At 33.6% G+C, this 25,575-nt stretch overlaps 2 protein-coding genes across 5 annotated transcripts in view; one reads left to right on the top strand and one right to left on the bottom strand.

Annotated features, from left to right (window-relative positions):
- LOC128209318 (apoptosis-resistant E3 ubiquitin protein ligase 1-like) overlaps positions 1 to 8,461 on the bottom strand; it is a 42,984-nt gene extending 34,523 nt beyond the window's left edge. The window contains exons 1-3 of one of the 2 annotated variants that reach the window (XM_052913301.1): positions 8,209 to 8,461; positions 5,917 to 6,085; positions 4,782 to 5,020 (exon numbers count right to left, since the gene is read on the bottom strand). In XM_052913301.1, the coding sequence (XP_052769261.1) occupies positions 4,782 to 5,020; positions 5,917 to 6,085; positions 8,209 to 8,383 (583 nt within the window). In that variant the 5' untranslated portion in view covers positions 8,384 to 8,461. The remainder of the gene's footprint in view (positions 1 to 4,781; positions 5,021 to 5,916; positions 6,086 to 8,208) is intronic. The other variant, XM_052913302.1, reaches the window with a different exon arrangement.
- A 71-nt stretch (positions 8,462 to 8,532) lies between these two features.
- LOC128209865 (tubulin-specific chaperone E-like) lies at positions 8,533 to 24,256 on the top strand. Of its 3 annotated transcripts, none has more exons than XM_052914120.1 (13): positions 8,533 to 8,605; positions 10,102 to 10,227; positions 11,411 to 11,495; positions 11,782 to 11,982; positions 12,662 to 12,850; positions 13,286 to 13,388; positions 14,543 to 14,715; positions 15,754 to 15,880; positions 17,259 to 17,408; positions 18,181 to 18,334; positions 20,217 to 20,282; positions 21,762 to 21,910; positions 22,947 to 24,256. In XM_052914120.1, the coding sequence occupies exons 2-13, from the start codon at positions 10,113 to 10,115 to the stop codon at positions 23,043 to 23,045; spliced, it is 1,611 nt and encodes a 536-aa protein (XP_052770080.1). In that variant the 5' UTR covers positions 8,533 to 8,605; positions 10,102 to 10,112; the 3' UTR covers positions 23,046 to 24,256. The 3 variants fall into 3 exon arrangements, with proteins under 3 accessions (XP_052770080.1, XP_052770079.1, XP_052770082.1); XM_052914119.1 differs by having other exon boundaries at positions 8,542 to 8,661; XM_052914122.1 differs by lacking the exon at positions 8,533 to 8,605 and adding an exon at positions 8,893 to 8,951.
- The last annotated feature ends 1,319 nt before the right edge of the window (positions 24,257 to 25,575 follow it).

Raw genomic sequence — 25,575 nt, 5'->3', positions numbered from 1 at the left:
AAATCTTTTTTCAGTATGTATTTTGGCTATTTGAAATAAGCGACTTAAGCCTGATAAGCTTAAGAAGTTTCGAGAAATTGGGGCCAGAAGATTACCTTAACACCATTCACCAATGATAAAAATAACGTTCTTATATATAAAGCCTAATAAAAAAATAAAATAAATAAAAGCCTACCTATTTTCGAAAAGGATGCAACCCTAACAAAACCTTTTTGGGGGCCTTGATTTTTTTTCTATAAATAAACTAGAATTTTTGCTGAAAAAATATTCCTTGCGATCATCACTGATCAAGCATACAATAAATATGCAGATTTAAAACTTGAGAGTGCACAGGCCGATCAAATCTGCAGCTTTTAACATGAGTAATGGAATAATAGTTCCCTCCAAATATTGAACAGATCCATCCTTTTTTATGCATAACTGTTATCTTAAGAACTTGACAGAGAATGATGCTTTCGAAAGAATTGCCATTACTCAGAATTCTAGAACTTCAAGCTTAATCATAAAGTAAAAATTGGCGAGCATAATTACAGTATTCTTTTTATGTTTTAAGTTTAACATGTTTTATATTTTCTAATTAAGCAAAAGCAGTACTTAAAATGTTAGGCATATTCACATATTTTATATTTCCGGATATTTTAAAAAAACACACAAAAAAACATATAGTTCCTGATTTATTATTTCCATCATAAAAAGGTAGAACATGTTAAAGGGACTGTACACCATATTCGCACCAAAATTAAAAAATTTCTGTAGCGAATCTCAGGACAATTGTTTAATAAAATGTTTTACTCTTTGATATCATAATTGTAAAAAAAATACCAAAATGTAAAAAAAAATCGAGTCGGGGACCGGGTTCGAACCGGTGTCGCCAAAATTGCAGTCCAGTGTCGTATCCACTGTGCTACGAAGGCTTACTCTAAACAGTTTGAATATTTATAGTATATATTGGTAATATCACGTGATAACATCCGCTAGCCAATCACACATAAGGAATGAATTCTACTTGGTAAACATACTTAGTAATCTTTTTTTAATGGAAAAATACGAAAAAACTGTGAAAAATAAAATAATTGTAAACTATGTGGTACTTTAGTAAGTAAGTTTCAATGCATTGTAAATATCGATACCAAGTTTATGTCAGTAAAAAAAATTCGACAATTTTCTTTTTTTCCGCTATTTCATCATACGGAGTATAGTCCCTTTAAGTTAAAAAGGAATATAAAACAGATACAGATATTTTAGATAAAACATCCATTCAGGAATGGCACAAAAAAATCTAATTTTAGTAGACTATGGAAATTTCATTCTAAGTTTTAACATATTTTGGCAGGTTCTGGCAGTATATTTTACAATTCTCTCATCAGATAAGAGGAAGCAAAGCTTTTTAGTATTAGTATATGCGTTAAACATTGCATTAACACTACTAGCTTTTTGAACCAATAACTGACAAATTTCAGTATATGTTGAACAGTTAAGTAGAAAATGCATTTCATCTTCCATCTCAATATTACAGATTGGATAGATTCTGTCATTAACATCTAGCCTTTCATATCTACCTGCCTCTAACCTTATTGGCGCGCTGTGACCAGTTTTAGCCACGTGACAGTGCGTGGCATTGTCTCAGAGCATTCAACTTTTCCATGACATTCATTTAGACAATCTGATTACCCTGATTCCTGAGAATAAGACTCACAGTGTTGGCAGATGGTCACAAGAAGACTGGTTTTGAGAGGCATAGGCAATGAGTCGGACAATGAGTTGTGATACAGATGTACAATTTTTCCATGACATTAATTACTCTGATTCCTGAGAATAAGACTCACAGTGTTGGCAGATGGTGACAAGAAGATTGGTTTTGAGAGGCATTATAAGGCAAATGAATGGGACAATTCTTTGTCTCAGTGAATAATGTCTATTCACAGTGTTTGTATATGGTGACAAGCAGACAGGTTTTCAGACAGCTTAAGTAACAGTATGACAATTTCATTTGTTACAGTTACATTATATTATTCAGGGTTTCCATTAAGATTTTTTAACTGGAAGTATGAGCTTCCTTGACATCAATTTTGGAAGTTTTTCCCCTGATTTATGGAAGTTGATGCCTCTCAAACTCTAAGAATTTCCACTATTGTCCAATACTTCTGATATTAAATTATTTGTTATTTCAAATTGCAAATTACCTAAAAATGTTTTTAAAAAGAAAAAAAATATACTTCAAGACTTTTTAAAAATGTGGCCATTAGGTAACTTTGACACCAGATTTTATTATTCTGAACTTCAAATCCTTCACTTTTGGAAGTTTTCTCCAAAAAGTGGAAGTTTTTGTACTTCCATGAATTCAATTTTTGACACACTTTTAAGGTGTTATATACTTCCAATCTTCCGTTAACCGAAGCCCTGAAATATTGGTCTTCAGAAAAAGCAAATGTTCTTAACTTTGTTTTCAGTCTGTCCTGTGTATTTAATATTTGTAGATAATATTGTCCATAAAGACATCTTGAAAGCACTAATAATAATAATCATCAGGGCAGCCACTTGGTCGTGGTCAAAGGGAAAGTTTGAGGTATTTTCAGAGCCTAACAGATTAAGTTAATACATATCTTTACTTGTTAATTTTCGTTTTTTTTCCCAATTACTATTGTACCAAAATGGCATATATTAACTGATATTATATTTCCCCCTCCCCCCCAATTATACCTTCTTGGTCAGTAGGTGGCCTGATATGGTATATACAGGGCACACGAAGCCATATTCCAGTTCGATATTCGCTCTAAACGGATATGGTTTCCTTTGCCCATAATATAATCAGGTCAATAACCCCTTCACTTATAATATTATAATGGCCAGCTTGACATTGACATTAACTTACCCCACTAATTCAGCATCAAACTTTTTACTGAGCAATGAATATTATCATCCTTTTAGGTAACAAACATTTATGTGACAAGAGCGGTCACAGACAGCTATATCCCCCGCCTCATGTGGACATTTTTTGTAACGAAAGCCAATCAATGATAAGGGTAGTTTCTCAGGAACATAAGAAATGCAAAAAATTAAGAAAGGGCATTAACTCTTTCAAAAACGGTCAAATTGCAAAAGCCTGACAATATGCGCTGTGTCACTATATAGTCATAAATGTAAGGAGTTGCGAAAAAACCAATTTTAAATGTAAAATAAAGAAAGGGCAATAACTCTTTCAAAAATGGTCGAATCGCGAAAGCCCGAAAATATGCGCTGCGTCACTATACAGTCATCAATCTGTGAAAGTTTGGTAGAAATTGCATGAAAAATGTAAGAAGTTGTGAAGAAACCAATTTCAAATGTAAATAAAAGGGCAATAACTCCTTCAAAAATGGCCGAATCGCTAAAGCCTGACAATATGCGCTGCGTCACTATATAGTCATCAATCTGTGAAAGTTTGGTAGAAATCGCATGAAAAACGTAAGAGGAGTTGCGAAGAAACCAATTTTAAATGTAAAATAAGCAAAGGGCAATAACTCTTTCAAAAATGGTCAAATCGCGAAAGCCAGACAATATGCGCTGCTTCACTTAATAATAATCAATCTGTGACAGTTTGGTAAAAATCTCATGAAAAACGTAAGAGGAGTTGCGAAGAAACCAATTTTAAATGTTAAATAAGCAAAGGGCAATAACTCTTTCAAAAATGGTCAAATCAGGAAAGCCCGACAATATGCCCTGCGTCACTATATAGTCATTAACCTGTGAAAGTTTGGTAGAAATTGCATGGAAAAAGTAAGAGGAGTTGCGAGGAAACCAATTTTAAATGTAAAATAAGCAAAGCGCAATAACTCTTTCAAAAATGGTCAAATCAGGAAAGCCCGACAATATGCGCTGCTTCACTTAATGATCATCAATCTGTGAAAGTTTGGTAGAAATCGCATGAAAAACATAAGAGCAGTTGCGAAGAAACCAATTTTAAATGTAAAATAAGCAAAGGGCAATAACTCTTTCCAAAATAGTCGAATCGTGAAAGCCCGACAATATGCGCTTCTTCACTATATGATAATGAATCTGTGAAAGTTTGGTAGAAATCGCATGAAAAACGTAAGAGGAGTTGCGAAGAAACCAATTTCAAATGTAAAATAAGCAAACGGCAATAACTCTTTCAAAAATGGTCAAATCAGGAAAGCACGACAATATACGCTGCTTCACTTTATGATCATCAATCTGTGAAAGTTTGGTAGAAATCGTATGAAAAACGTAAGAGGGGTTGCGAAGAAACCAATTTCAAATGAAAAATAACCAAAGGGCAATAACTCTTTCAAAAATGGTCAAATCGGGAAAGCCCGACATTATGCGCTTCTTCACTTTATGATCATCAATCTGTGAAAGTTTGGTAGAAATTGCATGAGAAATGTAAGAGGAGATTCAAAGAAATGAACGTGGGCCGGACGGACGGACACACACACACACACACATACACACGGAATCGCGCCTACCATTACTATATCCCCTCGCCTTTTCAAGGCGGGGGATAATAAAAAGAATCTAACATTCACTACCATTTAATACAAAATTTATAATAAATTTAACGTTCATCAAAGCCAAATACAATGTGCCTATTTCACCCTTTCTGCAGCGCTCTGCCAATTTAAAATAAATAAATAAATATTTTAGCCACTAGACAGCACTGAGGCTCAGGTTCACATGGTATTTTTAACATACTTCACATCTAAGAGCCATTTTGAATACCCAAGTAGTGTAATAACCAAGAAGTATTTTGCTTACTAGGCCTGTAATGGTTACAATAAACTCACCCCAAAACAACAGCGACCATAAGGAATACGGTGCCTGTGGAATGTAGCCGGTTTTATGATGCATTAACATGTCCAGTTCAAGCTGTTTAGTGTTTGGACTAAGCTTCCTCAGGTTGCCTACGACCTTCTTGAAGATCTTGTAGTCTCGGAATGTATGGTCATCTTGCGTCAATTCCAATATATCTTTGTCCGCTAAACGATGGAGGCCGGCTAAATTGTTAATACCCAATTTTTCTAACCTGTAAAGAAATTAAGTAATAAAGTAACGCCTCAGGCAGAAAGTTGTATTGGAGAATGGGTTTGATTGTCTATTTGGCCTCTTTTTGTCCCAAGGATAGGATAAGCAAATAAAAATGGTTCTCATGACTGACCTTTATAAGATGAGTGTCAGAAGATCTGAGGCCATGATTACAAACAGTCTCAAGCCAGAGTTCAGAACCAAGTGAAAACCTACAAATCCTCATTTCATTTTTAATTTCTTTCTAGTTGAGTTTTATTGTAAAAAAATTTGGAATGTTATAACTGTAGCATGAGTTACATTATTAATGTAAAATGAATGAAAAAAAGATGATTTTTTATTATTTAATAAAATTGCTTTTCTGACACACTCACTGCACGGTCTGAAACTTGGAACTGTTTGTAATCAAAAAGTTGCCGAGGGCCCATATTCACTAGTGTCTAGAATCTGAGTAATATACTCAGGCTCAAAGGCAGCAGCAAAAATTATATTTTTTATGTATAAGTGCTATCACAGGAGACAATTAATCAAAATTGTATCTGTTACAAATAAAATGTTCTACAATCAGGCACAAATCTTTTGTGTTATATTATAAAATTACATATTTACATGTAGAGATTTTGAAATATTTAAAAACTAGCAGAGTCTCAATCTCAGACTCTTATATCTGGTATGGTTCCAGTCTTCCTAGTGATTTAACAATTATAAACAATGCCCTAGAGCCTTTCTTTTAAAAAGGGCCGTGACTCTGATGCAATTTTAAACACCATTCGGTAACAACCATTATATATAATCAAGTACATGTATACATTTACATTAAACGACTGTTTCAGTTTAGGTAAAAATGGTTTGAGCTATGAGTTGAGTTCATCAACCAAATCTAAGAAATGTGATAACCTCTGTAGATAGTGTACAGCTAACCCCTGCTCTAGAAACCATGTTTTTAGTGCAGCCTTTCTCCGGAAGCCTTCTACAGCAGCAATGAACTCTCCTTCCTTTGGGAATCTTTGGCGGTAGTTAGAAAAATCTGGGTAGAAGTGTACTAGATCGTCTAGATTGTAGACTTCTGAAAGGAAAAAATAGACTTTCTGTCAAACAGTGTTGCTTTTTTTTGACCATTCACAATTTAAAAAAAACTTTTTTCCCCAAATTGAAACAATCCAATTTTTTTTCTTAAATAAAAGAAATAAAAAAAATATTGAATTTCATTGTTTCTGAAAGAAACAAACTTAATCACATTCTTGTTCTTTTATCTATTTTGTCAATTGTTTTAGCATTGCTCATTTCTATGCCTTTTACACTGGAATCCCTGTATTTTAGTCAAAATGACGCATTTTTCAATCAGAAAAAGCCCCTACCAAACTGACATCATTCCATACATGTCATATCCCCCGGTAGGGGGGAAAATCCCCAGGAATTCCGACCCATCCTCTGGTCCCATATCCCCTGGATTTATTTTTTAAACTAACTCAAGGTTGACAGTGGAAAGCATCCATAATATTATGAGTATGAAATTCCATGAAGGACCATGATAACTACGTCTCAAAATTATTGTAATAAGAGTGTGGTTTTGTATTTTAAATTATTCATATATCATAAATGTAGGCATTGCGCTAAATTTGGCTGCTTAAAAATCCCCTGGGATTCAGACCAAAATCCCCTGGGAAAAGCCTCACAGAAATATGGCATGTATGTCATTCCCAAACTAGTGGAAAAGTAATTACTGATGTATGTAAAGTAGATAATCCTGTACATGTAAAGTACTTAAGGTACATAAAAAAATTATATACTTCTACAGCTTGTTTTCAGAAAAAAACAACAACATATTTTTAAATGTCTACAGTAGTACCTTGGATGAAAAAAGGTCAGTTCTCTTTTAAACTATAATAACAAAGTATATGAAGTGCTCATAATTATGTTGCCCTGTTAGCTCAGTCAATAGATTAGAGCAGCGTTGCCTGAGTATGCAAGTGGATTGCAAGCAAGATCAGAAGGGAGATAATTAAGATGTGTTTTGTATAGATCTAAATCAGAGCAATAATCCTGCTAACCTCATTGAATTATTTGTTATCGTTTTCATATCTAGTAAAGAACAAAACAAGCATGTAATATTGTATAAAGAAATTTTAACAAGCACTGTTTAAAAAAAAATGTTTTGGGGACAAAATCATCATGTCATAATGTTTTTGGGCTCGTAGCAGTGTTTTTGGGCAATTTTATTTTGACAGCTTCTAAGGCCTAAAGGGCGATGTTAAGAACGAACTAAACTTAAGGAAAAATAATGATTTAGTCAATATGCTAAAAAAAGTTCCCTTCATGTACATTATTGTGGCAAGCAAACTTCAATAAGTTTAAAAACATTAATGTGAAGATTGACAACCTACTTCATCCCGTGTTATAGCTAGGGGATTCTTCCAATCCCTAACGTCTTAATGGGTTTGTGCAAAAACCGAAGGGTTTTGCAAAATATTGAAATTGTATTTGGAGAAGTATTTTATGTTTGAAATAGATAATAAAGGTTTGTATTCATAATTTTACCATGTAAATGCAAAGATATTTTGCACAAAACAAGCATTAAATGCATTAAAAAAAAGGATTTACCTTTCCATTAAAACGAAACTTAACTGACAGACACCAATAATGCAAAGCATAACAACTCGACCATCTCCTGCAAGCTTTGAGAATTAGACCTCGAAAATACAATCGTGACAATTCGGCCATTACCGAAGTGTTCTGATTGTTGTTAAACTGTGAACTGCAGCCTTGCAGATGCCCTTCATGTATATATCGTTTTGTTTTAAAAGTATGAAGAAATGAAGAAAAACACATAATTCGTTGGATATTTATTATTTTGAGTACGGAACTAATATAAATAACATTATCTAGTAATATATCTTGTTTTTATGATATTTTATCTAGACGCAATATGCTTTAACCCGGAATCCCGATCGGAATAACTACCCACTTTTGGTACAAAACGATTTGTACATGAAGGATTTGCCATATCAAAAATCGTAAAAAAAATCTGTTAATGTACAATTATTTGGACTACCTGCTTCAAATGGAAAACTATTTGGCCCCTGACTTGGCCTTGAGGGCCGTTTCTCTCCTTGATTTCTGTTTTTTTAGTTGTCTCATACACTTTTCCTCCAAGAATAAATTCACTATTGCAATATATTAAATATTTACCCTTTTCAAAGAGATAACCCCTGAATTCCGAGAATCCATGGCTGAAGATCCACTCAGAAAACTCCCTATCCTGATCAGCCCCTTTTCTTTCTGCCTGGATAAGGTAACCTGCAACCAAAATACCTAACACCACCGCTCCAATCGCCCCTCTGTGTCTTATTTCAGTTTCATTCATTCTTAGTTTGCACTTAAGTTAATTGAAATTGTTGTTTTTAAAGATTTATACTCATTATTTCGCAGTTGAAATGTCATTTTTCTGACAACCGGAAGTAACTAAGGTAAACACGTTCGTCATGGTTTTCCGGACGCACATTGGATCAGTGAGTTGGAAATCAAGCGTCTGTAACATGTCAAAACAGAAAGTTTTATACATTTGAAGTTTTTGCGTGATTTATAGGTAATTTAGTAATATATTTGCCGGATCAGCAAGGATTATGTACAAGAATTTTGTTAGTAAGGAAATTAATAGTACTTTAAACCATAATGCAACCCGAATAATAAATGAACATTAGTTGTCACATATTTTCGCGGCATTTGTGACTCATTTCTTTTTTTATTTTCCTTAGTTCAGAGGTGCATTGTTATTGTTAAATTCTAGTGTTGATACAAAAAAAAGTATATAGGTCGATCATTTTGAAATAATTTTACAGGCTTAAACTTCATTCAGATAAAAGTTGTGATGCATACTAAGTACTTGTTGTTGTTTATCAAATTACGGCGTTGTCGTCGCCTATGGTCTTGATGTACTTTATCAAATATTTTTCCTGATGTCGTCTATGTGCATTATTTTATGTTCTTATATGCTTGTTACTTCCATTTAGCCCGCTAGCAACCCCAATGTAATAGCTGTATGAAGTATGCAATGTCTGTTAATGTTAAGTATCTGAAGTGTTCTTTCTTCCAGTCCGCTTCTAGTTTTGTCATACTTTTTACAGTAGAATATGAAGTGGTCTACATTTTCCCCCCAAAAAAGGGCTGGTCCAAAAAGGCCCAATTCTAATAGCTGTCTTTTGATACATGTTGTTCTCTTAAACATTTAGCAGCGGAATATTGGTGATAGATTTTTAGCATAAATTTATGTGTTTATATATTTATCATTATAATTAATTCAGAAATTAGCATTATACATCACATTGGGTTACAACTTACAGCATCACTTAAACAACTTTTTTTATAAGTTATCAGTGTACATGTCATGTGGAAGGTATAACACAATAAAATCATTTTTGATTGTATTATTAAAGATGTAACACATGAATAATATCAATTTGTCTATCAGACTTTTTGTCTATATCATATGATATATAGAACAAAATTAGCCGTGAAACATCAAAGACAGAACATAATCAGTATCATCTAATTAAACACGCTAATTCTATCAATCTCAAACCCACTCCAACACAATAAAGGTGTTTTCTTTGATTTCAAGGTGGGCTGTTCTGGACCAGGCCTTATAGGACTAGGCCCTTTTTTGATGCGACACCATTTTTAAAGCAACTGGATCTGCTTGAATGCAAAATGGCAGCAATATGCTGATAGTTGCCCCTACATTGTATATTGTTCGACAATTTCCAATCATCCCTAACTAGGCAATGGGTGTACTAAGGCAATCTAAATTAAAACAAGCACTTTGTGGATATTTAGATTGTTTGTTTTTTTCTAACTTCAGGGTATGCCAATAACATTTAATAAGTATTTATGTACTGGGTCTGTAAGTTTTAAGCGGCCAGGATTCAATAAAAATGTTGACTTAGTCTGGACTGTTTTTCCATATAATACTATATCAGTTATCATAAAATTTTATGTAGCTTCACATTCAGCATAAATTTCATGAATCTTCCTGAAGCATTTTTTTTATTTACATGTACATTAAAAATGATGCATAACTTTCAGGCAAATCTAAGATGACAGAGGGTCTTCACACAGTCGATGGTGTGCCTGTAGGCATCGGAGACAGATTAGAATGTGATGGTTGTCTTGCAACGATCCGATTCATAGGGGAAGTTCCACCTACTAAAGGCAAGAAATGTCATTAGGGTTTAAGCCAGGTTATAAAAAGGACTAGTGCTGCAGAATAGGGATTTGGTGGTCTGGGGGGAAAGAGCACGCTTTATTGGGATGTGAAGAACTTTACCATAATGAATTTGATAGGGAATGTGTTTAATTGAAGGAATGTTAGGTGTCAAACTTATATGGTGATAAGGTTTAAAAACAACCTTGAAATATTTGGCAGTTGGCATCTAAAATTACTATGATTCAAACTATTTCTTAAGTTTTCCATCAAAATGAATAATGGTCAAGTTTTTGTTTTTACAACCTGGCTACATAAAAAATAAAAGGCTCATTCATAATACAGAGCTTTATTTTAACTGGTATGTGAATGGAATCTTAATGAAGAAGGTATGAATCATATTGACTAATATTATAATCACTGTCACGCTATCATTCATACCATATCCCCTGGTGGGGGGAAAAATCCCCCGGAATTCCGAACCATCCCCTGTTCCCACCGGAGATCCATATCCCCTGGAATTAAAAAGAAAAAAAAAGTATTTTTTTTAGAAACTTAGTTCAAGGTGTTAGAGTGTGTTTGTGTATTAATTCTTATATCGAATATGTATATGTTGCGCTTAATTTCGCATAAAAATCCGCTGGTGTAATATCAAAATCTCCTGGATTTCTAACCAAAATCCCCTGGGAAGCCTCTCAGAAATATGGCATGTATACGCTTTTTAGCCCTTTATAGCGTTGTGGTAGAGTGTCCACAAGCAGAGCAAGAGGTCATGGGTTCTCTACAAGATGCACAATGCTGCGTGCTATATACAAAAGGCTATGAAAATATTGACATTGGCATTCTTGTACTGCTCACCAAAAAGTGAACACTACAACAAATAACTTGTTTACTGAAGACATGACATTATGATTACTGTTTTCATCAAATAGTTTCTTTAAAAATTGTTATTGACGATTATTTGTTTTCAATATTAATTAAACATGTTGCAAACTTATTTATTTAAATGTGGTCTTATGAAATGGCATATTGTACTTTTCATTAACTATGCAATAAAAGAAATAAGAAGTGGCATCTGGCAGTAGATGGGGTTTCCAGAATGGCTAAAGTTAAATCCACTGGAAAAAAAATCATTTAAAGGCAAATAAAATCATGCTTACCGGAAATCTTATTAATTATCCTGTTTGACAGGTGTATGGCTAGGGGTGGAATGGGATGATCCTGAGCGAGGAAAACACAATGGCACACACGAAGGCCATACTTTCTTCACTACCAGGTATTGAGAATTGTTTATATTGGAGTTAATTGTGTATGCTGAAATAAGCTTGTCTGTTTATCATATTCCATATTTAATTTATATTTAACCAACAACACACGGATTCATGAACTCATGAAATATTGAATAGATTTCTACAAAATAATATCATGTGATTTCTATATCGGACATTGAGGAAATTCATAGTTGACAGTGTCTTTGTATATTTTGAATGACCCTTATATGTGTATGTAAGTCACAAAAACTTATACATCATACATGTATGTGTTAATGTACATATTTTCAGACACCCAAAGTCTGGCTCATTTATTAGACCAAAGAAGGCAAACTTTGGTGTATCCTTCATGTCGGCTGTTTGCGACAGGTATGGAAGAATAGAGGATGAAAATGCTGGTGTGATTACAGATGATTTGTACGTGGTCGGGGGAAAAAATCAGCAGACTGTGGTTGAAATGGTCGGAGCGAGGAAAGTGAATGACCTTCAGGGGTATAGTTGATTTAACTTACATTACCTAATTTATATCCTTATTTCATTTTGCGTTGAAAAAGCTACATCATTTAACTGTATATGAACGGCATGCGTTTATTTTATTATTTATTCTCATAGATTATTTACATTTTTATTTACCATTTGCCTCAAAAGCATACTGAAATATATACGGCTGAAAATCATATGAAATTGAATCCTTCACTGACTTTTCAAGAATTGATAATCATTGGATTTTATTATATGTATTCCAGTGATTTATGGAGATTTATAAGTGAAATAAAAATGTTTTTTCACTGTTTCAAATAATGAAATAACCTTTTGATGTTTTTCACTGTTTTGAAATTTTATCCGGCGCTCATTTGTCAGCTTCCATAGGGCAGAAACACAATTTCAACTATGTCATTTCCATAAAGATGCTGAGTCGCTTACAATTTGTTGCATTTTTCTGAAAAACTACTATTTAATGTCATTTTATATCCTTTTAAGGCATAGTAAAAAGATATAGTAAAAAGATTTTTTATTTTTTTCAGTGAAAGATCGGAATAAATTTCACCCTCTGAACACCAAAAGTATATATTTCATTCATGGCTATGATTCTTGTAAAATATGTTTTGGAGATTACTCTTACACTAAAACAAACAACTATATTGCATTAATGTTCTCATATATTTTCCAGCAAACTTGATGAACTGAAAGAAGTGGCTCTAAGAGGGATGCTGGTTTATGGAACGCTGGCTTCAGATGACATTTCTGTCCTCGTGCCTTCCATTGTTGACCTTGACATTTCACAAAGCCTGCTATCGTCATGGCAACATATTTCAGAAATTACAAAACAATTAAGAAAGTTGAAGTCATTAAATGTTAGGTGAGTTCAGCAGGTATTTCTGGGTTGAATTGTTTAAAATATTGTTATTTTATAGTATGGTACTGGGTTTTGACCCCGGGGTTTTTATTTGACAGTGCTATTGGAGTGAAATCAAAATCTACAAAGATCCATGAGAGTTGATTATGACATTTCGGATCAATACACTGTACTAATAACCCTTTTATTATTTACCAGTTAATCACTTAAAAGACACATACTTTCATAAGAAATGTCATTTTAATGACGCACTATTTAGTTTTATGCCAACATTTAACATTCTGCAATGACTGACTTCAGCTGTATTTTGAAATATGTTTTTTGTGTGGATTTATGATGGGTATATAATGAAAACTATAATATATTTACTTTATCTTTCCTTGAATTTTCTACTTTCCTGCAAGAAGAATTTCTTCAAGTTTTTTGTTCTTCTTACAGTGGCAATGTTCTGGAGATCCCCGACAGACCTGGGGATCTGTTAGAGAACTTCTCCCGCATTACTGCTGTCTTCCTCAACAGAATGGGATATGACTGGTCTGAAGTAAGTCCTTTCAACACAGTTGTACCTCACAAATAGATGTACCTTTGGCTGTATTGGAATTGCGCCCTCAATGTCATGTAACATCATTCAAGTCTTGTCAGAAAAGTTATTTTGTAGCTGCAAAATTATTTAACCTCATTAAACATTATTGAAATGTTTGACAGCATTGGCAGTAGTGCTGCTACGATTACTTTGACATTTCACAAGGTCTTACAAGAGTTATGATCCTTGACTTAGTAAAAAATGTTCCAAAAATCTTGTGTCATGTGTAACTCTAAAAGTATTGCATCTACACATACTATATAAAGCACATGATCATGTTTGTAATTCAAAAGCAGGACATTTAACCAGTCCTGTAGCCAGGCAGTGTCTATGGGTATTTATTTTTGTTTATGGTAGCTCTGTTTACGTTTGTGTTCATCGTGTTTGTTCTGTCTTATATTTTCTTAGCTTGTCTTTTTCTCGAAGACAGACAGTTGACGTATTGACATAGTTTTGGTGTTGTTGTTGTTGTCAGCAGAGGTTTGTGCAAATATTTGAACCGAGCCTTGGCCATAGGTAAAAACGTTCAATAAATTTAAAATGAAACTTGGTACACATGTTGCCAGAGACAGTAATCCCCTGTCTGTATAGCAAGGCCCATAACTCTGTCGGGAATAGCTCATAGCTTCTATTAAAAACTTAGTGAACATTTGTGTTATTGGGCTGATTGTTCAGAACACAATTAAAGTGTGACAAAAATACTGGTTTAGTGGGAAGCAAACTCAGGCTGGAAATGAGGACATAAACTGAGGGATATTTTAACCTTTAAGCCTTTTCTTGAAAATCATTACTAATGCGTGAACTTTAAAGACAATATTTGGGCATATATCAACATTTGTTGTAGGGTTCCAGCTGTTTGTATCTTAGTTTTAAAATCTGAATGGTATACAATTCTTCATTTCGTTAAAAAAGGTGATCTTTACAAAACATGAGCGAATCCCTTAAAACTATCCAGGTGACACTAAGGGTGTGAAACGGGGCAACAGGTGGTATAGATGAATTAAAAGGATTTTAAATAACATGCTATTTTATATGTCTCCTCCATTGAAATAATTGGCAAAAATATAAAAACCTTATCCTTAAAATTCATTACCACCTTCTATTTCATCAAGGTGCTCAAGTGTAGTGAGATGTTCCCGCGCCTGGAACAGCTACATGTGTGTTTCAACGGTATCAGCACCCTTTCTGTGCTGAATGGTCACCTACAGAATGTCCAACTGGTCAACCTGGAGTCCAACAATCTCCAGGATTGGGAGCAACTGTTGTATCTCGGACATCTGCCTCAGTGAGTCGATTTTATTGATTTAAGCTTTCGTTGGGAAAAGATCATTTTAAAAAAATCCTTCAAGGGCCTACTCACATTTTATATGATAAGAATAAGAACTGTGATAATAATTTTATGGAGCCATTCACAATAATGTTAAAGATCAATGCTAGGTGTCATGCATTATCTAAATATTAATTGAAATGACATTGCTTGTCGCTAAGCAGTGTGTAAATAAAAGATTGAAAATACTTGCCAGATTGATTTATTGCAGTTTTAATTCAATGTTTTTAATTTTAAATGAAATCGAAAGTGAATTACAATTTTGCAATCTTTCAGTGATATTTTTATCCATATAATATTTCCATATTCTTCTCCTGCTCATAAATTCTTTAAAATGAATTCAATTAAGATATATTATCCCAAACTTTTTAGCTTGGCACTTAAATAGGATGTTTTTTTCTACATGGAATGACATCTTATTCTTGGCACCGTTTTAATGTAGATGGTAAGGCTTAATATCGAAACTAGGCATAACTCCATTTTTGGTGTAAGCTGTTTTTCAATAAAACAGATTTTATTGCATAGATTCTGCCTGTTACTTTACAGTTGGACCCAAGCACTCTTAATTAAGCAGCATGACATTTATAATTAAGATATCTTATTTAAAAGGAGCCCAGTAAAATAAGCCAATTTAACTCAGACAATTGTCATGTTTAGACTTGTAGTCTTGAAATATTTGTCTGCTAAGCAGTAACACACAACTTATTTTCAGCGGGCTATTAAGATAATGGTGATTGGTATTTATTAAGGCCGGCTGACACTAAAATAAGTAAAGAAGGAACAAAACTATGAAAATTACAACAGTTATTATTATTAGGGTCACCAGGACTTCAAAATGCACATGTATATTTGTCATTCAGATTCTTTAAAGTGTTCCTTTTTTAAGAAATAAACAGTACAGAATTTAACACGTAAGTGTAAAACTTTCTTAACATGCTTCTGGGATATGGCCCCTGTGTTTTGATGTGTTTATTTTTTGTTATCGTTAATTTTCAGCTTACATACTTTGATAGTATCTGACAACAAGATACCGCGAGTGTTCTTTGATAGCAATGGATCTTTTTCGACAGAACTCTTCCCGAAACTTAGATGTCTGACAATCAACAATAACCTTGTCAATGAGGTAATTAACAATAATCTTGCCAATGAGGTAATTAACATTAATCTTGCTAATGAGGTAATTAACAATAATCTTGCTAATGTGGTAATTAACATTAATCTTGCTAATGAGGTAATTAACATTAATCTTGCTAATGAGGTAATTAACAACAAGTTTGTTAATGAGGTTAACAACAATAACCCTGTCAAAGATGTTGTTTAAATAACCCTGACAATGAGTTAAATAATGCTGTCAATAGGTAATCAACAAATGCTCTGTCAATGAGGTCATTAACAATTACCCTGTCAATTAGGTTATCAACAAGAACCCTGAAAATGAGGTTAATAAAAATAACCATGTTAATTAGTGTAAACAAGAATTATCCTGTCAATGAGGTTATCAACAATAGCCCTGTTAATGAGGTTATCAACAATAGCCCTGTCAATGAGGTTATCAACAATAACACTGTCAATGAGGTTATCAACAATAACCCTGTCGATGAGGTAATCAAGAATAACCCTGTCAATGAGGTAATGAAAAAACACACTGTCAATGAGGTTATTTATATTACCTTGTTAATAGATAATCAACAATTAACCTGTTAATGAGGTAACTCAACAATGTCCCTGTCAATGAGCTAATTAAAATTACCTTGTTAATCTGATATTTTAAATAACCTTCTTAGTTCAATTCAATTCAATTCAATAGTTTATTAGCACAAACATTCAAGTTCATCGCCTTTACTTCTGGCGGTAACATTTATTTACATGCATGAGAAGAGCATGATGTTATAATACACAGATTAATAACACTATTAGGATATTGAAAATTCACGTAAAAAAGTAATCATTAACGTGAAATTGCTTGAACATTGGCGTACCTTAATCCCTTACAGAACAATATCTATAAATTGACCACCCTCGCTAATGCGGTCAGGCATGTTTTGACAGTAACGGGTATGTTAGTGATGAAAAGTGATCGTTGTAAGGCCACTGTTCAGAGCATAATTATTATTTGTTTTAGTTCACTGATCAGACTTAAGAAGAAAAAAGAATAAAAACAACAACAAAAAAACAAAAACAAAAACCATTGTTTCAAAGCAAGCAATAATAGCAATATAAGAAAAATAAAAAAAAATAAACATTTATTGGTTTAGTGAGTCAACGACAATTAACTTGTCAATGAGGTAATCAACAATAATATATCATTGTGTGCCTACTTGAGCATAAACTCAGTTTAATTATTTCGCAGACAATGGCTATAAAGGGCAATAAATCTAAAGCCCTTCACGATATTTATTTTAAACTTGGTACACATGTTGCCAGGGACAAACAATCATTGGCGTTCACTCTGCAGCACTTTTATTTTTGGAACTTGTTATCATGTCCAACCCTTTTTTCAGTGGGAAAGCATAAATGAGTTAAACAAGTTGGCCAGTCTAGAAGACCTCAGAATCAAGTCCAACCCCTTGATGGAATCAGCCACAGAACAAACTGTTCGGCAGCTTCTCATCGCTAAGCTGAAACATCTTAAAATGTGCAATAGGACGGAAGTTAGTATTCATAAATCTATTAGTCTTCTTCTGACCATGTGGTAATGCTATATTTGTTTGTAAATACAAAAAAAGTATTGCATTGTGTTGAAATGACCACCTGGTAATGCCATATTTGTTTATAAATACAAAACAGTTTTGCATTGTGTTGAAATGACCACCTGGTAATGCCATATTTGTTTGTAAATACAAAACAGTTTTGCATTGTGTTGAAATGACCACCTGGTAATGCCATATTTGTTTAAAAATACAAAAAAGTATTGCATTGTGTTGAAATGACCACCTGGTAATGCCATATTTGTTTGTAAATACAAGAAAGTATTGCATTCTGCTCTACTGACCACGTGGTAATGCCTTATTTGTTTGTTAATACAAACAAATATTACATTGTGTTGAAATGACCACATAATGATGCCATGTTTGTTTGTTAAATTAAACAGTTATTTCATTTACCTTTATATGTTACTTATTGCTTTGACATGTTGGTACCAATTCCAAGCAAAATGATGTAATTGTCTCAAAAAGTGTAAAGAATTTTTTCACTTTTCAAGAAATTATCATTTTTCTATGTTTACATTATGTAAGCTTTACATACATTGAAGTTTTCATAAAAAGAGAAAAAATAAAATCAATGAAAACGAATGCATGTGTTTTAATGGAAGTGTGGATAATAAATAAACAATGTAATCATTGTTATAACAAATTGAAAGAAAATTGCATTTATTTGAATACAGTTGTTTACTCAATGCTGATGATTGTATTCATTTTCAAGGTTGCGAATGATGAGAGAAAGGGAGCCGAGATAGATTACCTGAAGCGGTTTGGCCCGGAGTGGGTAAAATCTGGGGGCCATCAGGACCTTAATGTTAGCAAGCCCTCCCAGGAGTTTGTAAAGCAGCACCCACGCTACGCTGATCTTGTCAGTAGTAAGTATCTAAGAAATTGAGATGAAAATTAAAATACAGAGAAGCTGTTGGACTAAAAGTCATATGTGAACCCTAAATCATTTTACATGAATAGGTTGACTGCCCCGAACACAAAACATTCTCGTTGTAAGTCTGAAGATGAAATTTCCAAACAAACCTACTCATACCTGAATGACTTAGATCTCAATTGTTCACGACTCCATGCCACAATTTCTCCTACACTCTGAAGTCATTTATAACATGATCAAGCTAAGCTCACTATTTTCATTTTGGTATAAACTGGTATAATTTCTCCTTTTAAAGAGTTTTAAGGCAAAAATAGGAGATTATATTCAGATTTTCACTATAAACTTTTGTTTTGAAAAAAATGGTTTCAGAAAGAAACTAAGCTAAATAAAAATAATTTTTATAGAAATTTGGCCTTGAAGATTGTCTAGATGTTGCTTAACACAGGCATCCAGATGATGTAAGACTCAAAAAGAACATCACATGTACACATACATGTGTAGTTTCATAACCTCTCCTTTGTTGTAGACTCCAAACTATGTACATGAGCTGTTATAAGTAGCCTTGCCTTTTGCATATAGAATGATTAAATTCAATTTATATTTAAACTGGAACATGTTTCAATGTATTTTTGTTGCATAAAATTATCAAACTTTTGAAATAATTGATTGTTCATATACCATTAGCAATGGCTATTTTGAAGTAACAGTCACATGATCTTAGGGGTCTACAGATTTGAAAAAGATCAGGGTGCTGCAGAAGAGGGACAGGTCACTCAGGTTGAAAAGGGCACATTGTATCAAGCTGTGATGAAATTGAACAATATGGATTTATCAGCTAATGTTATGGATTGTGCTTAATTGAAGTAATAAATTTCAACTGCCAGATATGAAAAATTTATATATTTTTTATCAAACAAAAGATTGTTAATCTTAAGCATTTAATACTACGAAGGCAGCAGGGTACACATTCTGGTCTCCATGAGGGCAGAAGGGTGCTATCAAAAATCAGTAGGGTGCAGCACCCATCAATAAGTCTTTAGCTAAAACCCTAGCAGAAGGGTGCAACCAAAAGAACAGGTTGCAAAACTTTGCAGCTACTCTTTAGCAAAATCTGTATGTTTTTGACCTTTGACCTATTATTTGTCATCTTTATATTTATATTCCAACATTTGTATTATAAATAACAACATAATCTACTTTTGAAACATACATTTTTTTATTATACGCCCGAAGGGTCGTATTATGTTATTGCCTCCATCGTCTGTCTGTCTGTCCGTCTGTCCGTCCGTTAGCAATTCCGTGTCCGGGCCATAACTTGGTAACTAATAAAGCGATTTTCAAATAACTTTATACAAATCATCAATACATTAAAAGGATGTGTCGCGCGCAATTTCCAGGTCCATACCTCAAAGACTAGAATCACCATGGGGTGCGTTAGCAAATCCGTGTCCGGGCCACAACTTGGTCACTAATAAAGTCATTTTCAAATAACTTTATACAAAGCATCATTACATTGAAAGGATGTGTCGCGCGCAATTTCCAGTTATTCTATGTTGTAAAAAAATACTGTTGAATAACGGTTTTTATTAGCACTGCTAACTTAAGTATCATTAAAGTTTCAATATTGGAAGTTTAAGCCTTTGTTGTAAACACTTCACACCTAGTAAGCAGTATACTAGCATAACCTAAATGTTTATTAAAGACATCAAGCCGAATCTTCTTCGGGCGTATAATGCTCCGTTTCGCGGTGCTCTTGTTTGTGTTTTAATACAGTTGATATGCATATCTATAAATAGAAACTAGTTTTTTAATTGGTGTTTTAAAATGTAAATTTATTGTAAGAGTATAAAATGTATATTTCTTGTAATGAACAGTTTGGGGAGCTCCTGAGGATTCAGAAATGAAACAGCAGTCAGAAACACTAAAGAGCAGTCTTATAGGTGAGTACTTCAACACTAAAGAGCAATCTTATAGGTGAGTACTTCAACACTAAAGAGCAATCTTATAGGTGAGTACTTCCAACACTAAAGAGCAGTCTTATAGGTGAGTACTTCAACACTGAAGAGCAATCTTATAGGTGAGTACTTCCAACACTGAAGGGCAGTCTTATAGGTGAGTGCTTGAGCCTGTGCTGAGACCAGATGACAGCAGTTAAACCTGCGGTACTATTTTCAATGTTCATTTTTTGTGTTGTCTGCAAAGCATGGCTGACATTTATGGTTTAGATAGTATTCACATAAATAAATCTAGAATTGCCCTTACAAAATTTCGAGTTTCCTCACATGACCTATTAATCGAAACGGGAAGACATCATAACATCCCAAGAACAGATAGAATATGTACCTTTTGTAATATGAATACCATCGAAAATGAATATCATTTTCTTTTAGTATGTCCAAAATATCACAATCTACGAAAACAATTCTTTAAACATACTTTTGCCATTGGCCAACAAAACAAAAAATTATTACCCTTGTGTCCTCAGACAGCGGAAAAAACTATGCACTGTGTTAGTAAATATCTATATCATGCATTTTTGTTACGATCAGAACCTAATTATGTTGAGAATTGATATGATATATAGTATACTTCTCTATTGACTATGTCTTTGCTCTTCATGATGATTTGTTTCATATGATTTATTTCATATGTTTTGCATTTTGGCTATAGATGATATGTCATTTAATGCTGAATAAATATTATGTTATGTTATGTTATGTTCTGTTTGCTTTATACAGTGGCAGTGTCTGGGTCACATATTAGTTTTTGAATACTTTTTCCACCATATGGTGTACTGTCTTCAAACATGGGATATACATTGATCATCGACAGTAGATTACATCTGTTGATTTTGGGATAAATGGGTTTAAGGTGAAGGTCATGGCGACCTTGACCAGAAAAGTCATTGGCGCTCCTGACAAGAACACATCGGGCTTCTGGAATTCTAGTTTTACAATGAAGGATAGCTAAAGCATTTACTGTAAGCTTTAAGGATGGCTGGCGTATTAAATAGTTGTATGTAGCTATGATGTAATTGTCTGCCTCCCATCCATGTAGTCAGCCAAAAGGGTTGCCTTCCATGACGATCACAGACAAGGGAATACAAATTATTCAAATTTTGAGACTCACAAATTCAGTTAATATGATATCATCCCTACTTGGTCAAAATATATTCTGATAATTCTCTTAAATTAATTGTATTAAAACTATGATAAATAAAATTCCTATTAACTTTTCTTAGATGAATTTGAATTATAGCAAAATGAATGAACATATACAATAAACCAACATAAAATAGTTTTCCCATAAGAAGACTGGAATCGGTTGACTGCCTATCAAACTTTTGACCAGTCATAAAGCAAAAACTATTGTTTATATAGGAAGACGTGTAAATGTATTCAATATTAACACTGTTTCAGGTGTTAAGATCATCTGCCCTGACCTGGCGGACAGTAAAGTGCTGGAGAAGAAGCTCCCTTTGACCATGACTGTGGGGAAACTGAAGGCCTTAATCTTCAGGGTGTTCAAGATTGACTCTGATATCAAACTTTTCTACAAAAGTCTCAAGGTATTAATGTTATTATTGGCTTTATTGATATATTAATTATTTTCCTGGGGATCAAGGCATTGTGAACACTTTGCAGGCATTATTACTTTGCACACAGAATTTTCCAAACAAATAAAAATAGAAATGAGAATATAACCATGACTGTGAGCCGATTGTTCAGAACTTTGTTAAAGTGAACAACATCTTTAACTTCGTCATCGTCTCCGCTGTACTTGTTTATATTTAGATAAGTGAACGGATCATAGAATATTTTTTAATTGTGTAATTAAATGATGTCGTTAATCACGCTGTGTACTTTAACAAAGCTAGGTATTATTTTAGGAATATTTTATAAATGCAATGAACACATTTTGTTTCTATTTAATATAAAAAAAGAAAACACCCTTGCTTTGATATGACGTTTTATTTCAAATACAATGTCAGCCATTAGTTCAGTTAATGCAAACAGTCGCTCACAATAGCTAACGGGTATGTGCTACTGTATAAATACAAAACAAAACAGTTTGCATATGTAAGTGACTGTTAGCCCTAACTTAACGCAGGGCTGGGCTTATATTCACTAATTAAATGTGTTTGAATCTCATACTCTGAAAAGTGACTTTTTAAATGTTTCAAGTTACTTTGATATACTTGTTTCTTTTGATAAAAGGTGTGTTTTTATTAGAAAACATGCGTTTTAATCATATTTAGTTTTCTTTACCATTATTGCTTTTTGAATATCAAGATCTGCTGTTTAGTGTGTCGAGCTTAGATTCAAGACTGTTGTGAAAACAGACATGTATTATGTTTATCAATCATTTGACTACATGGAGATTTAAGATGTAGTTTGTATTTATTTGACTGGAATTGTTTGTGTTTTATTTAATTTCAAATACTGTTGAGGGCATTTAATATTTAAAATGATAGATTTTTCAATTTATGCTTATACCATTATTTGATGGTCAAACTCAAGGAAACAATACTAGTCCAGTAGGTTCCACTCAAATATTTGGTTAATGTGTATTTTTAAATGCTCAACATATTTTTTTGCTTTCAGAATGCTGACCAGAATTTGGAGTATGAGCTGGACAATGACCAGAGCTTCCTATCATTCTTTGCTATTGAACAAGGCGACACTATTATTGTCAAATTATGATTGACCTTCAATTGACTAAAACTCCTTTACACATTTAGACAGTGTTTTAAGCTTCCTAATATGTATGTTGTTGATCAAGGGGATACTCATTGTCAAGTTAAAACAGACCTCTGAAATGACAGCTGAAGGTTGCTGAGTTTATAATGGTCTGCCCATGCTTATTGGCTGCATTCATGATTGCTTGTCCCCATCAGATAAGGTGTATTTTTATGCCAAAAGGAACACAAATTGGTGAATGCTTTTATCAGTCACATTGAAATTTTCCTGAGATAACTATAGTTATCTGTTAATCTGTTCAATCTCCAAAGAGTTATATCTATGTTAATAGCTGCCTATACTTGAGAACGCGGCTATATCCACATGATTCTGACAAAAAAAAAATCAACCAAAGTTGCAGTATGCTTACTTGACTACATGATCCTTAAAATATCCATTTTCCAGTACTAAATAAAGCACATCAGAACGCACAGAATGCACCAGATTTCACCATTGTTTTCAAAATTTTCCGAGGGGGCATGCCTCTGGACCTTATTACACAATTATGACCCCACATGAAAAGAGGGCCCCTGATATATGGCATTGAACAAGGAAACAAACCACCAAAGTTTTCAATATTGTCTTAAAGGCCTACTTTAAGCCTTCTATAAGTGACCCCCCAAAACCTGTATTTGTACACAAGCTGTGTTAATTGATCTTATTGCCTAATTGTCTTATCAGATCACAAATCTTGAGTATTCTGCTGTGCAGTTGTGGAAGTTTTATTATAAAAATGGTCCCTAAATGGCCCTGAGCCAATAAACGTATACACAGGAAATTGGCCCCTACTGTGACACCAGTACAATTTGCAGGAGATGCACAGCAGGGGGTTATCTAGCCAAACATTCCTTAAACTAGGCCTTTAAAACTGTGATCAACTTGTAGTGACTAAGACTTCTTTATGTGTTTATTTATTGTTTGTTATTAGACTTGTCAAGCATTGTAAATGCATTGTAAATGATTACAACTGCTTAATGAATTAATCTCATGTTCATTTAACAATATTCTTCTGACATTCATACTCGGCATGATCATACACAATTACATTTTACACTGTATTGCTATGATGAAATACGTGTGGCTGTTATATGGTGATATGGATACATAATGTACAATTTAAAACATGCTGAATAATTACAAATAAAATTAAATAACCTTGGGCGGTTATTCACTAGCGTATTGAGTCTGATCTTCAAAAAGCGCCCTGTCATATCACTTCATTAAAATAACTACTCTGAATATGGCACTGATAAATATCGTGCTTTAAACATTAACTGAATTTACTGTTTATTATACAGAACATAAAACTCCTTTTCGCCAAGATAACAATGCATCCACATGTAATGGAACTATATATTTATTATTTGTGGCTTTTAAAAAAAAATGAAATGTGCCTTACTAAATTTTTAGCCAAAATTGTTATTTATGGCATTGCTTTCTCAAAGAATATCATGAGACGAAAACATTTTGGTGTTAATTACTTGGTTTAGTTCAAGAATAAATTGTAGTGTGTATGCCCATGTTCCTGCAGAATGGGTTGCCGGACAGATCGTAATTTAATCATTTTAAACGCCTCGGAATATAACGCGATCGTTAACATTCCTTGAAGTCATTAATTGGTTTTATTAAATGGGTTATCCAGCGGTGCATGCATGCTAGCTAGTGTAGAGGTCATTCAAACAATCAACAAGCATTTGCGTTTTATTATATTAAGAGAAATTCTGAAGAAAAAAACAACAACACTTCTTGGTTATTGTATTAACCAGATGACATGGTAGATGCTAGTTTAAATATACATTATTCTATTCAGCATGTACATCAATACATGTTATAGTGAAACAGGTTGAAAGGAAAGCAGAGTTAATAATGTTTCTAATAAGACGGTAGATGTTCAAAGCAATGAGCATTGTTGCAGTAACAAAACAGTATTGTTCATATCAGTATACAACGAACACTGAAGTAGTGTGTTGAGTGGAATTGAATTCATGAACAGGTTTGGAAAGACCTCATTGCTTAACAATATAAACAAAGAGGTGCACGATCAGGATTGGATTCATGACCCACGTGAAGAGAAGACCCGCTTTAAATAGTTAATGTTGCTTAAATGATGTAAACGCACTATTTTAAGTCGCTTTAAATGTATATCTTCTGTTTTTCTAACACATAACAACATCCATACAGACAAAAGCGGTTAGATAATATTCAAATGCAGATGAGACAACCTGTTTAAAAGTAGCAAGTTTGTCTTAATGTAAACCCTGTTGGAGTAGTCTGGCTTCGTGCCAGATGGAAACATTGTCTATGTTATATCTTTCCAACGATTTTCTATAGCACTTCAAGGCAAGATCCAGTCTGTTTTGAAGCTCTAAGCAGTGGCCAAGCATGTTGAAGGCTGTGTCAATGTGACCATGTAGTGTTCCCATTGTATACTGATATAGGTCATCAAGTGCTGTTCTTGCTCTCCTAGGTTGATGGAGTTCCATGTAGGTGAGGT

This window comes from Mya arenaria, chromosome 11 (assembly GCF_026914265.1).
Source record: "Mya arenaria isolate MELC-2E11 chromosome 11, ASM2691426v1".
In the NCBI taxonomy this organism is placed as follows: Eukaryota; Metazoa; Mollusca; class Bivalvia; order Myida; family Myidae; genus Mya; species Mya arenaria.
This window is presented reverse-complemented; position numbering and strand designations above follow the sequence as displayed.